The sequence below is a fragment of the Carassius auratus genome, unplaced genomic scaffold (assembly GCF_003368295.1).
Source record: "Carassius auratus strain Wakin unplaced genomic scaffold, ASM336829v1 scaf_tig00035191, whole genome shotgun sequence".
NCBI lineage: Eukaryota > Metazoa > Chordata > Actinopteri > Cypriniformes > Cyprinidae > Carassius > Carassius auratus.
In genome coordinates, this window is record NW_020526210.1 from 169,624 (window position 1) to 183,820 (window position 14,197).

Genomic DNA, 14,197 nt, shown 5'->3' on the forward strand with positions numbered 1-14,197 from the left:
GTAAAAAGACTTCAGTGAAAGTGAAACTTAACAGATGAACTGAAAGCTTCGTCAAACAACAACTCTCCTATTCGAAAGCTTGAAAATTAACGATCAGATCTGCTATTCACTCACAGGTAAGTGATGGAAATGTAAAGAGCTCATTCGGTAGTTAAATATAATGAAGCAGTATCATAATGTTTGTAACAGAATATAATTTCATTGGCTGTAAGTCAAAGTTTGAAGTGTGCTGTCAGTTTAGAGAAGGCAGAATAAGGAAGTACTTGAACTGAAGACAGAATGAACAAAGTCCAGTGAAAATCATAACTCCATTAAACAGTTTTTTAGTAAGTTGTATGCTTGCAATATACACTTCCACCTCTTTCATATAAAAATACCTTTTCGTGATTCTAAAATATTGTTGTAAAACTGTATTTATTTAGTTTCGTTATTTAGTTCCTTGTTCTATTGCCCAATAACATCACACTGCAGTGCAACAGAGTCACCAGACCTGAAATGCCTGAACAGCAGTAAAAGGAAATCAGGGGCGGAGCTTAGGATCTGTGAGATTTACATTCCTCAACTCTGTCCTAAATTCCAGTCAGAAACTTCTGTCACATATTGCTCTATGGCTGCTTTGACTTAATATAAACACAAATTACAATTTTACATTTTCTTATGTTTTTAGTTGGATTTGTTTTTAAAATATAACATCCATACACAAACTAAAATGATCAAAACTGCTCTTTTCAGCAATGTAGATGATATACTGATATTATCTTTTCAGCATGGCATCCTCCAGTGGTCCACTAAATGAGGAGCTCCAGTGCTCCATCTGTCTGGATGTGTTCACTGATCCAGTCACCACTCCATGTGGACACAACTTCTGCAGAACCTGCCTGAACAAGAGCTGGACAAACACACAGATCTGCTTCTGTCCACTCTGTAAAGAAACATTCAGCAGAAGACCTGATCTCAAGATTAATACAACACTCAGAGAGGTTGTGCAGCACTTTCAGGAGAAGCTCAATCTAGCATCCGAGGTGTTTTGTGACATCTGTGATGGAAGAAAGCAGAAAGCCGTGAAGTCCTGCCTGACATGTCAAAGCTCTTACTGTGAGACTCATCTGGAGCCCCATCACAGAGTCCCACGTCTAAAGAAACACAAACTGATCAACGCTGTGGAAAATCTGGAGGATTATATATGCCAGAAACATGAGAGACCTCTGGATCTGTTCTGCAGAGATGATCAGACGAGTGTGTGTCTGTCCTGCACTGAAGGAGACCACAGGACTCACAACACTGTTCCTATAGAGGAGGAGAGTCAGCAGAAGAAGGCAAGAGTCACTAACAAAACACTTTAAACACCCATGAAATACAGTTTGCTTTTCTCTGTGTGGACATGTTGAAGAACTCCCTTTTTTTGTTAAAGGTCCGTCTACACTTTTGTTTCATTGGTAGAGTGGTAGAGCAGAAACACAAGCTCCAGTGAAGTTGTTTTCCACTTCACTGCATTCCTAAATTGAAGTTTGGTGAACTCTGACCTGTGAATTAGCATAACGTGAAACCGTGTGGCCAACAGAAGATCGATATGTCAAGACATAACTTTGTAGATCAATTAAAAGAACATACGTTTAAAACTGCAGTTCTGCAGAAAAGTGGAGTAAATTGTAAGTTTTAAATTTTGGATTCATTATTATTTGTTATGTGCAGGGCTGGGTGGATTACAAACTGTAGACAGTTACTGATTACAGATTACTGATTAGTAATGTAACGTCTAGGTTACATTTTTACCCCTCATTACCTGAATGAGGAAACGGAGATGTTACGTCAGAAAGAAACTGACGAATGGGGTCTCCCCCGAGAGCCCAATCACCTTAGAGTGGTAACAAAATGAGCCAATGGTACACAGTGTACCTTGGTCTGCGGAATTTGCAACGCAAGTGTGGGTATCGCAAGTGCTCCGCCCGCAGTGTGGGTAAATAAGGAGCAGCACAAGCAACTCGCATTCAAGTCTTCGCTGAGGAGCCAAGCCCAGTGACCCGGCAGTTCAGCGGAACAGTATTATGGCAAAGAAAGAGACTGATGAATGGGGTCCCTTACAAAACGCCACATGGCTGTATTCCAGTGACCCGTGTGAGTGAGAGCACCCTGTCATGAGGCCAGCACGAGTGAGGGCCTATACCTGACACAGAATGCACTGGGTAGCATATTCCAGCTGGACATATGCTATCAGGCTGCCTGCTCATTGGAGGACTTTCAAGGCAGGTATCAACCGTGAGGTACACATGAATCTTCCCTCAGGGTGGAAGTTTCAATGACAGAGCTGGCAAGGTGCTTGCCAAGGGAAAGACACACGCCACCAAAAGACTTACTGTGGAAATACACACGTTTGATTGCCCAGGAAAAAAGGGGAATCACAGCACATGGAGGCACCTAGTCCAACACTGGGGCTGACCGATAGGGCATGCACACAAGTGCTGGACATCAACAGTGCTGGAGGAACCAGGGTTCTGAACTGAGGAACTCACCTGAGGGGAATAGCGCACACATCCAGTCCGTGGAGTGGAATGGTGCAGCAAGCAGATTGACACCGAGCAGGTCCTTACTGGCCTAAAGGGGCGAGTACCCGGGAGGACATGGGCTCTACATGGATATTATAAAATCTCACAAATGTGTTAGGTGTTTCCCAGCCTGCAGCTCTACAGGCATGATTCGTCAACTGAGAATGCCTGCAGGTCCCTGACCCTCTTAACTGAAGTCAAAGCCATCAGGAGTGCAGTTTTCAATGATAAAAACTTTAGCTTTACTGAGTAAGGCTTCGAAGGGAGCCCTCTGCAGAGCAGATAGAACCACTGCAAGGTCCCAAGAGGGAACTTGATGAGGGCAAGGTGGATTGAGCATCCTGGCCCCTCTCGGGAACCTGATGACAAGATCATGGTTTCCAAGAGACTTACCATAAACAGGGCCACATAGACCTTCATGGTGGACCTTCGTTCCAACCCTTCCTGAAGGAAGGAAACCACTGAACCGATCGGGCATCTCCAGGGGTCTTCATGATGTGAAGAACACCAAGTGATGAAGAGGTTCCACTTCAAAGCATAGGTGTGTCTGGTAGACAAGGCTCTAGCCGAAGTGATGGTAGCTACCACCTGAGGTGGCAAGACACCTAAACCTTCCATGACCCATCCAGAACCCACATATGTAGGTTCCAAAGATCGGGATGTGGGTGCCAGGGAGTGCACCATCACTGAGAAAGAAGGAGGAATTCCTCAGAGGAATTGGCCAGGGAGGGGCTGCCACGAGGAGTACAAGCTCCGGGAACCAGGTCGGCTGGGCCAAAAAGGCGCAACCATGAGGACCTGCTCCTCGTCCTCCCTGATCTTGCATGGCATCTATGCAAGAAGGCTCACTGTGGGAAATGCATAATTGCAGAGGCCCAGTGGCCAGTTGTATGCCAGAGTGTCCGTGCCAAGGTTATCCCCGGTCAGGTAGTAAAACAACTGGCAGTGGAAATTGTCTGGAGAGGCAAACGGGTCTACCTGAGCATCTCTGAGATGTTCCCAAATCAGCTGAACCAACTGGGGGTGGAGTCTCCATTCCCCAGGGCTAGACTGCTGATGTGAAAGCTTGTTTGCTGCACGATTGAGCCTGCCCAGGATGTGAATGGCACAAAGTGATCTCAGATGCTTCTGCCTCCACAAGAGGAGATGGCGAGCAAGTTGCAACATGCGATGGGAGCGTAGACTGACCTGATAGTTGATGTATGCTATGGTCGCAGTGTTGTCCGTACAAACCAGAACGTGATTGTACTCCAGCAGGGCTCTGAAGCAGTGCAGAGCAAGCCGTACTGCTAGCAACTCGACGCAATTGACATCCCACTGAAGTCGAGGTCCTGTCCAGGAACATGATGCAGCATGCCCCTTGCACAAGAAACCTCAACCCATGGCAGAGGCATCTATTGACAAAACATCATGTCTGGACACTGGTTCTAGGAGAACGCCAGCCCATAGAAACAAGAGGTCCAACCATGGGGTGAAGGTTCGGAGACAGTCCGGAGAGACGGTCACTCTGAGAGTGCCCTGTTGCCCATCTCAGTCCTCGTTCATGTAGTCAGTGCTGAAGCGGTCTTATATGAAGCAACCCAAGTGGTATGACTGCCGCTGTGAATGCCATATGTTCCAGGAGCCTCTGAAACAGTTTCAGTGTAACTGCTCTCTTGCCCTCAAATTGACTCAGGCAATTCAGCGGTGACTATGCACACTTGTTCATAAGCTGTGCAAGTCTATTTCCATACAAAGAAAATAGATCCTCTGCACAGGGGAGATTTTGCTCTTTTCCCAGTTGACCCGAAGACCCAGACGGGCGAGGTGTTTGAGCACCAGATCGCTGTGCTCACACAACCACACTTGAAAGTGAGCTAGAATCAGCCAGTCGTCAAGGTAGTTGAGGATAAGGACACCTCGTTTCCTGAGACTGCTTCTGGGCAGCAGAGAACTGCTGGGCAAAATTCTCCACTGCATCGCCGAAGAGTCCAGCCTGGGAGATTGGGGAGTAGAGGAAATGAGTCCAGTCAGGTCTGCCAGGTTTAGCCATATGTGGCACTCCTGAGAGGACATCACCTGACCCAAGGAGCACGCAGTAACCTTGGTCACCCAGAAAGTGAGGTCAGTAGCAGTGTGCGCCTTCTGCAAAACCCCTGGGTCAGCACTGCCCCAGTGCAGCTCTTTGAGGTAACAGAGGTGCTCTGAGGACACAATTGCATTGCAACAGAACGTTCCACTGGGGGAATCCCGGCATACCCCTTGGCCGCTCTGCCATCGAGGGCAGTGAAGGAAGCACCAGAACGATTTCGGGCAGTTAAAGGCACCTTCCATGAACTGGTCACTTCCTGATGCACCTCCAGGAACAAAGGAACCAGTGGGGGGTGCTAGCACTCAACACGAGCAGGCCCCAGGAACCAATCGTCCAGCCTCGAGGATCCGACTCGGACAACACTGGCACTCCCGAGGGAGGCAACTCAGCCGAATCCCCATCTCTCAAGGACTCAGGCCTGCCTTGTCACAAGGCCATTGTGATGCGGCGATTGACATCTGGTCTTCCTCCTGAGCCCCGAATGAGATGTCATGAACCTAAGAGGGTCCAGAAAACTCATCCTGAAACTCAAACAGCTGCAGCGTATGTGAGGGGGGTGTGGTCCAAGGAGGCTGGCTTGTCAGGGAAGCCCATACGGTAACCCTCAGATCACCCTGGCCACCAGCCGAAGTAGACCTCTTACAAGAAGAGGAGCTAGAACGGGGTGTGGCAGAGGAGACGCTATACCTTTTAAGGTAATCAAGTCTCAATCTTAATGGCGAGATGGTCATGTCTCCGCAATGAGAACATGAGTCATCAACGAATGCAGTCTCAGAATGCTGAAAGCCCAGACAGGAGACACAACGATCGTGGCCATCACAAGGAGGCATATATTGACTATTTAATTATTTTAGATATTTTATTTTTAATAAATTTACAAAGCTGTAACAATTATGTTTTTGCTTCGTCATTATGGTGTATGATGTGTAGATTGATGTGGAAAAAAAAAGTAATTTAAAGCAGTTAACAAGGCTGCAACATAAAATAAAATGTGAAAAAAAATGAAGGGGTTTGAATGCTTTCGTAAGGCACTGTATGAACATTATAAAATATAATATACTCTAATTACGAATACTTGATTTTTGGAAGCTGATTATGTTATCAGTTGTGTGTTATTTTTTTAATAATTTTTGGGAATTTGTAGTGTAGTGAAAGTTTTTAAGAAGATGCTGCAGAGTGTGATGACATAACAACCATTGAAACTTCTAAAGAAATGTCACATGCTCAAAGTCTAGTGTGACCGTGGCTTTACCCTGAAAACTGTCAGAAGAAGGAAAAGTAAATTCAGAGATAACAGTGTGTTTTTCGCTGTGTGTAGAATCAGCTGCTTCAGACACAGACAGACGTGCAGCAGATGATCCAGACCAGAATGAAGAAGATTCAGGAGATCCAGCTCTCAGCAGAGGAGAGAAAGGTTTGTGATCAAATTATGAAAATTAATGTTAAGCTCCATAATATTTAATTCAAGATGATGGTGCGGAATTAATTTTTTTTTTCAAAGAAAAATGTTTGATGGCCGAGAGAGCTCAACGCACTGCAAATAGAAAAAAACACCTGCAAACTAAGAAAACAACTTCATCAATTTGACAACACACAGAAACATGCTGCAAATAAAAAAATAAAAATTTAGTTGTGTTGTGAGCATTTGCAGCACCTTGCTGTCAAACTGATGAAGATGTTTTCTTGTTTTGATGGTGCTTTTTCTATTTGCACGTGTTTTCTGAAGTTTAGCTCTCTTGGCCACCGTAAACATGAGACCAGCAGATGAGAAATTTGATTTTTGAGTGACCTCTCTCCTTAAAGTTGGCCCAGGCAAAAACAAAGCATACCTGAATGCACTAAAAAAATACTTAAATACCAATAAGTGCATTTGTAGTACATTCTTATTTTTTGTGCTAAATAAATAATACAATTGCAAAAGTATACTAAATACCACTGATATTTAAACTTATTTTTACCTCAAAAATATACAGAGGGCTTTAATTAGTATGTTATGAGTGATTTAAAAATGATTTAAATAGTTCCTAAGTTTAAATTGATTTTATTCTAAATATACTGGTAATGTAATAGTTATAAGTACATTTTCTCAACTTAGTTACTTAAGTACACTTAAAGTAAATTGATAAACTAATTAGCACAAACACTTAAATTGATTTTAAGTGTAGTACAAGAAGTTTTTTATAATTGCATTGCTTAAAAGTGTGCTACAATCACTTTACATCAAATTTTAATGGATTTTTATATATTAGCTATCACTAAGTTCTGTTTGGATTTTCATGAAAAATACAGTAGAAGTGTTTTACTTAAAGTTAGGTTGTACTTGTGTATTAATTATCCTTTTAATCTATGGGGGATTACATTTACATGAATTACATTTGCAGTAATGTATTATTTCTAACTTTCAAGTAATATTTTATTAATGATGGAAAACAACAGCTTCATGAAGTGAACACACAATAGATGTAATATTAGAATGTGTTTAAATGTGGACCAAAATTCATAGTTTAACAAGATATTATACTTTTAGCAAAAAGTACATAAAGTGCTAATAATGACATAGTAATAATGTACTTGGTTGTATTTAAGTATCATATAAAGGGAATGTTAACATAATTACAATAAATTTGAAATGAATTATTTAATCTATAAAAATGGCAGTAAATTATGAATACATTTTGTCTATATGCATTATAGATTATTCTTATATTTTAAACAATTAATACATGTTATTTATTATGCATGATGAGAATATTTAAAAGTGTATGAAAGTTGGTTTCAGTTGTACTGATAACTATGTATATATATTTTTTCTTTATATATTTTTTTTTTTCAAAGAAAATATGTCAAAAAGCACATTTTAGTTTATAACTATGGTGTCCCAAAACAGCACAGTTGAGTACACTAGATTATTTTAAGAAGTAATAAACAATATTTTTTTGTATATTCAGTACAAAATTAGTCTGTGAAAATAGACAACTTTAAGAACATTATAGAAGTCTATTAAATAAAAGTTGTATTTTACAGCACTGTTTTCTCAGCTGGTGGCATGAAACAGAAGTTGTGATTGTCTTTTCTTCTCTATTGTGATGTACATCTGAGTGAAACTAACTTCTAATTGATCTCATCGATCAGAGAAACACAGAGAAAGAGAAATCGTCCAGTGTTAAGCTCTTCACTGATCTGATCCGCTCCATTGAGAGATGTCAGTCTGAGCTGCTGAAGATGATGGAGGAACAGCAGAAAGCAGCAGAGAAACAGGCTGAAGATCTCATTAAAGAGCTGCAGCAGGAAATCACTGATCTGAAGAAGAGAAACACTGAGCTGGAGCAGATCTCACACACTGATGATCACCTGCACCTCATTCAGGTCTGTCATCATCTGTCTCATCACTGAGAATGCAGAATATTATTGGTCTGATGCTCTGCTGACAAACCTGATGAGCTGCTGTCTTCAGAAACTGTGCAAAAGAGAATGAAACTGTAATAAAGTAAAATTAGAAGATGAGTTAAGAAAGCTCCTGCATTTGATCATTTTAATAGTCTTCTGTCTCCTGCTGTAGATGTTCTCATCTCTGTGCAGTCGTCCACACACCAAGAACTGGACTGAGATCAGGATTGACTCTGATGTGAATGTGTATTCAGTGAATAGAGCTCTGATTCAGCTGGAGAAAACTCTAGATGGGAGAATAAATAAAAACACTGGTCAAACTGGTATGTGAATATCAAATACAGTGAATATATTTCTTATGTGAAGATCTATTCAAACTTAAACTAAAGCAATATGACATAAGTATTAACATACCTGTACAAACTAATCTCAGAGGAATTACATCAGTGACACAAACCATAAGCAGAAATCTGACTAAAATTAATCAGTCTAAAAACATTTCCCACCTCACAATAATGATTCAGAATATTGCAGATTAAATAACACAATTTCTTACATTGTTTTATAAACTGATGGATGAGCAACATTTACTTTAATGTTAACATGAAATATTACAATAAATAATTAATCATTATATTGTCATCTGTGTCTACAGGGTTGAAGTGTTTGCAGAAGTTTGCAGGTACAGTCTGACTGACATCATTTCCTTCAATTCATTTTATAATCTTTAATATATGAAAACATTTGTTCTGAAGTTGATTGATAATGTCTGATCTCTCATCTAGTGGATGTGACTCTGGATCCTGATACAGCAAATCCATATCTCATCCTGTCTGATGATGGGAAACAAGTCAGTCATGGAGGCATTAAGCAGGACGTCCCAGAAAACCCAAAGAGATTTGATAATGCTGTTTGTGTTCTGGCAAAGCAGGGATTCAGTTCAGGGATATTTTATTATGAGGTGCAGGTGAAGGGGAAGACTGAGTGGGATTTAGGAGTGGCCAGAGAATCTGTTAACAGGAAGGTGACAAACACACTATCTCCAGTGAATGGATTCTGGACTGTGATTCTGAGGAATGAGAATCAATATAAAGCTTGTGATAATCCAGAGGTCTCTTTATCTCTGAGAGAGAAACCTGAGACTGTGGGAGTGTTTGTGGATTATGAGGAGGGTCTGGTCTCTTTTTATGATGTGGGCTCCAGATCTCATATCTACTCTTTCACTGCTCAGACTTTCACTGACAAACTCTATCCATATTTTAGCCCATGCCTTAATAAAGGAGGTAAAAACTCAAAACCACTGATCATCACACCTGTTAACAAATAAATGTATTATTATTTTTCTTTCAAATGAAATGTTTCTAAATATGTTTCACAAAAAATATAAGTTGTCTCAGCTCCAGACTGGACCATGAAAACCTGAAACAGGATTTAGATTTTCACAAATGAAAGCCCATGTCAATAAATACTGACATGTTTTCAACCTGGTGTGCAGATTACAATTTGCGTATTCATTTTAATTTTGTCATAATATACAACTTCATACAGTTTTAAAAAGGTATATTTCATCAGTTTAAATATTTATGTTTTGTTTGTGACATGAAGAAGCTTCTCCTCGTTAGAGAGGACTAATGAAGCAGCGCTGAAGGTTTCAGAGGACAGTCTGTAAGTGAGGCAGGATCGATCTCTTCTGTCACAGAATGGCACTCATCATCATGATTCAGAGGCAGATATTATATATTTGATATTCACAGAAGATGAGCTTGTGTCCAGCAGAGGACAGCGTTTACAAGACATTCACTGCATCAAGCCTCTGGACGCTGAGAAATGAACCGCCTGTGCTCAGATGACAAAGAAGCAAAAAATATTAATGTAACAGATTAATACAGTTCATCATACATTCAGACACAGCTTGTGTCTATTAGTTTATGACTGATGATTATATGACAATACAGACAAATGTATTAATATTTGCCATTGTTGATAAAGTAAAATATTGCCCTGAAATATCAAACATCTGCCAACAGAAAAAGAGAGACTGGAAAAGCAATGAATTAATCAAATGCACATTTTTCTGTGCATACTGAAAATATACATACTGTGTGCAGAAATAATAACATGGAAGTATTAATGAAATACTGCGTCTCACAATACAATGCTCTCAAATTTCCCTTCATTATTCAGTCTGATCAGCCGTAAACTCTGTTTGTCTCTTTATCAGACGTCCAGCATTTGAACTAAAATTAGATATACATTAGCCACAATTAACTTTAAAATTTAAAGCTGCAACTGTAACTTTTTTGTGTTTAAAATTAACAAAATGTAAAGCGAGTAAACCGTGAATCCATTTTCCAAACCGTGTTTTTGGCTTGTCCTGAATCTAGTGTTAATTTTGTCAGCAATAAAAATTAACCCTGTTTGTCTCCTTATCAGAAACAATGTTCAGCACTATACTGTTAAACTGTGGTTAAGAAATAGTAGACAAATAAGTTAAAGTGTTAATGTTTTAAACATAATGGATGTAAAGCAGATTTCTGAGAGGAATCCTTTAACTGAGTCCAGTTTGGAGGATTCAGGTTTGTATTTCAGGATGCGGTTGAATAAAATCAGTCCAGATTTTCCACACGCATCAAACACAAACACTGATCCACAGATCCACTCACTGCATGTGAACGAGAGAGAAGAGTGTGTGTCCACATCAACAGATGGACATTCACATGAAGAGCAGAAACTCCAGGAGTTTGAGTCCAAAAAACAGACATCTAGAAAACACAGCGCTACGCAGAAAGACCAATGTCTTGATTTCACCATTTTAATTCGACTATATTGGCACCTTCAGTTTTTATTTCATTTTAGAGACTTTATAGTCACATGACTCTTGCGTGTCTGTCACAAGAGGAAGTGCATTCTTAGAGAGATTCTGATTGGATGAAAATCTGTGTAGGGCAGGCTGATGTCATTAGTATTTTCAGTCATAAAGACTGATGACATGAAACAATGAAAGAGATATATGACTGAAGTCTTAAATATTGGCCAAATATGAAATATCTGACAATATCAATTCAAAAGTAAATATTTTCCAAAATGTCAAATATCTGAAAAAAACAGATTAAAATATTTACTGAACACTCTAAAAATGGCTGGGTTAAAAATAACCCAATTGGCAACCCAGCACTGGGTAAATATTGGACAGAACACGTGCTGGGTTAAAGTAACCCATCATGCTGGTTTACACATTTTAACCCAGCATGCTGGGTTATTTAGAAAACCCAAGTTAGAGTCATTTTTACCATTTGTGGGTTTGCATTTTTATGATTCTGGGTTATTCTTGCTAGGTTATTCTCATAATTTCACTTTTGCTTGACAAAGCAATCATGGATTAATAAATAATGAAGAATACAGGTTATTTAGACGGTTAAAAAATAATTTTAATGCCATCTGACATTCAAAAATTTGTACCAATGACAAACAATATGGAATTTTCCATTTTTTTTGTTTCCAGCAAATGCAAAATAAATAATTAAAATAAAAATCACAGAATTACAGTTGCAATAAATAAGAAAATTATTTCTGAATGACCTGTGTCTAGCTGTTTAACTATTACATTTTGACATGTTTAACTTTTTAAATACACAGTGAAATGACATTGACAATTAACATTCTTTAAATTTAAATGTAAAATCATTTAAAGATATCCTTAAATGTATATCAAGTATATAAAGACTCCTATGTAGGTAGATATGCACTGCTTAAGGTAGTTCAACATATAGTTCACCCAAAAATAAAAATTCTGTCATTTATTACTCAACTTCATGTCGTTACAAACCCATAAGACCTTCATTCATCTTCAGAACACAAGTTAAGATATTTTCGATGATATTCGAGAGCTTTCAGACCAGGGTGAATAATTAGTGACAATTTTCATTTTTGGGTGAACTATTGTCAAACACTTAAGCTCTGAAGCAAAGATCTACACCTGAGAGCAGTGTACTCTGCTATAGAGCCCGTCAACGGAAGGACAATTCTCAAAAGGAATTGCAAATTATATTTTCAATTGCGTTTTCCACATGTGATGCATTGTGACAAAATCCAAACACAATTGCAAATCTTGAACAAAAACACTTTCAAAAACACTGAACAAAAATTACTGTTTCCGTTTCCATGAATGCACAGTGACTGCCAAATTTCAAATGGAAAAACAAAGTCAGTTTGTAGCTGTATTTTCCATGTATTATGACTAACAAGCCTGTCATATTTATCAAATAATGCATCATAGCAGCTTTACAATATTAAATAGGAAAATAGTGTGTAATAATGCAAAGGGATAACAGTAAACACTCAGTTTTCAGTTGAAGTCAGTTCGTCATTGATTCAGTGATGTATCGTCCCTCTCTGCAATCAAGTCGATGATATCGCGTGATATTAATTGTCCCCAACTAAGGAAAAACAAGGTACCAAATCAGTGACAGAATGGAGAAATAAACCTTGGAGAAACCAGGCTCAGTTGCGGGTCAGTTCTCCTCTGACCAGACGAAACCAGTAGTTCAATTCCAGACTGCAGCAAAGTCAGATTGTGCAGAAGAATCATCTGTTTCCTGTGGTCTTGTCCTGGTGGTCCTCTGAGACGAGGTCTTTACAGGGGATCTGTATCTGGGGCTCTAGTTGTCCTGGTCTCCGCTGTCTTTCAGGGCAGTAGAGGTCCTTTCTAGGTGCTGATCCACCATCTGGTCTGGATACGTACTGGATCCGGGTGACTGCAGTGACCCTCTGATCTGGATACAGACTGGATCTCGTGGCCACGGTGACCTCGGAATAAGAGAGAAACAGACTAATATTAGTGTAGATGCAGCATAAGAACAAGTACATGAGGTGTTATTAATTACCATGTCTATTTTTTCACTGTGTTGCACGTTACCTGCCAAAACTCAAATGGAATCGCAATTACTTTAGCATCTGAATTTCCAATGCCTCACATGGAAAACTGTCAATTTTGTCAGAGGTGGGACCATACTATGGAGAGTGTTTGTATTGGGAGGTGATGTCACTCAAAGACAATTGTGCCAAAATGCTTTGAACAATGGAGGTTAAGGCACTACTAAAGGCAGCTGCCGCTCCAAGAGATGCGTGTTAAAGAACAGACAGTGCAACCCGGATCTCCCTATATTCTTAGCACCATACACAATAAATCATTCTGTAATTTTTACTCCAAATGCAGCTACTATCCCCTGCTAACAGTTAGAGCCACATGGTACTATTGGTCAATATTCACCATTAACCAAATGCTTTTCACCTGATGAATAAAATGTAGGGTAAGATGCAAATAGGTAAATAAGAGTAGAACTGCAATGTAGATCTGCTGACGTGCATCAGAGTGCAAACAGTGAGAGATTTGGGGTAAAAAACTTCAGAATATTTCCCAATAAAAAACACGCCATAGTATAGTCCCACGCTTGACACAAATTGACAGCTTTCTGTGTAAGGCATCTGAAATGCAAATGCTTTTCAATTGCGTTTGGACTATGTCACAATTTATGCGTCCACATGTGGGAAAATGCAATTAAATATACAATTTGCAATTCCTTTTGAAAATAGTCCAGAATATCCTTACCTGTCCATTGATTATGATCAATGCCTGAGAGATCTGCTGGCATTTTTAAATCGCCACGACAATTGGATGGGGTTTTGTGGACTCTGCTCGGTTAAGGAATTCCATGTTTGTTCCAACCTTTAAAATAAAGTAAAAAAATAAATAAAAAATGGTTTTAATAACAGTTTTTCAGTTCAATTAACTGTGTGAAGTTAACCATGAAATTTACCCATCATGATTATTTGTTAAATTCACCTATGAGTTGGTCTACAGAAGCAGAATTTGCTCTAGTGATTGGCTGAAAGGTGTGCTTTCAAACTGTCTAATCAATGGGATGTTCCAGTCATTATAAATCACAGTTTTATGTTAATATGCTGGCTATATCAAACACACACAATCACTGGCACAGATAAGGGCGATCACACTGCATGTGTGCACACAGACATTTCTATGACAAGTCAAGCAGATACGGGGTTACTCCGCAGCTTTAAGACAGTCCATATATAAACACTTATAGATGTACCAAAGTGATAAGGACAAGTCAAAAACCCGATCTGGATGTTTATGATGTTTATGATGTTTACGCTCATAAATTATGTACATTCTGAA

At 39.4% G+C, this 14,197-nt stretch overlaps 1 protein-coding gene across 1 annotated transcript; it reads left to right on the top strand.

Annotated features, from left to right (window-relative positions):
- The first annotated feature begins 40 nt into the window (after nucleotides 1-40).
- LOC113081878 (E3 ubiquitin-protein ligase TRIM39-like) lies at nucleotides 41-9,467 on the top strand. Its single transcript, XM_026253778.1, has 7 exons — nucleotides 41-116; nucleotides 767-1,316; nucleotides 5,933-6,028; nucleotides 7,747-7,980; nucleotides 8,174-8,324; nucleotides 8,657-8,683; nucleotides 8,787-9,467. Exons 2-7 carry the CDS (start codon nucleotides 768-770, stop codon nucleotides 9,326-9,328), a joined length of 1,599 nt encoding a protein of 532 aa, XP_026109563.1. The 5' UTR covers nucleotides 41-116; nucleotide 767; the 3' UTR covers nucleotides 9,329-9,467.
- The last annotated feature ends 4,730 nt before the right edge of the window (nucleotides 9,468-14,197 follow it).

Coding starts and splice junctions, on each gene's coding strand:
- LOC113081878 (XM_026253778.1), top strand. CDS start 768: ATGGCATCCTCCAGTGGTCCACTAAATGAGGAGCTCCAGTGCTCCATC. Junction 7,981..8,173: donor ATCACCTGCACCTCATTCAG/GTCTGTCATCAT, acceptor CTCCTGCTGTAG/ATGTTCTCATCTCTGTGCAG. Junction 8,325..8,656: donor TAAAAACACTGGTCAAACTG/GTATGTGAATAT, acceptor CTGTGTCTACAG/GGTTGAAGTGTTTGCAGAAG.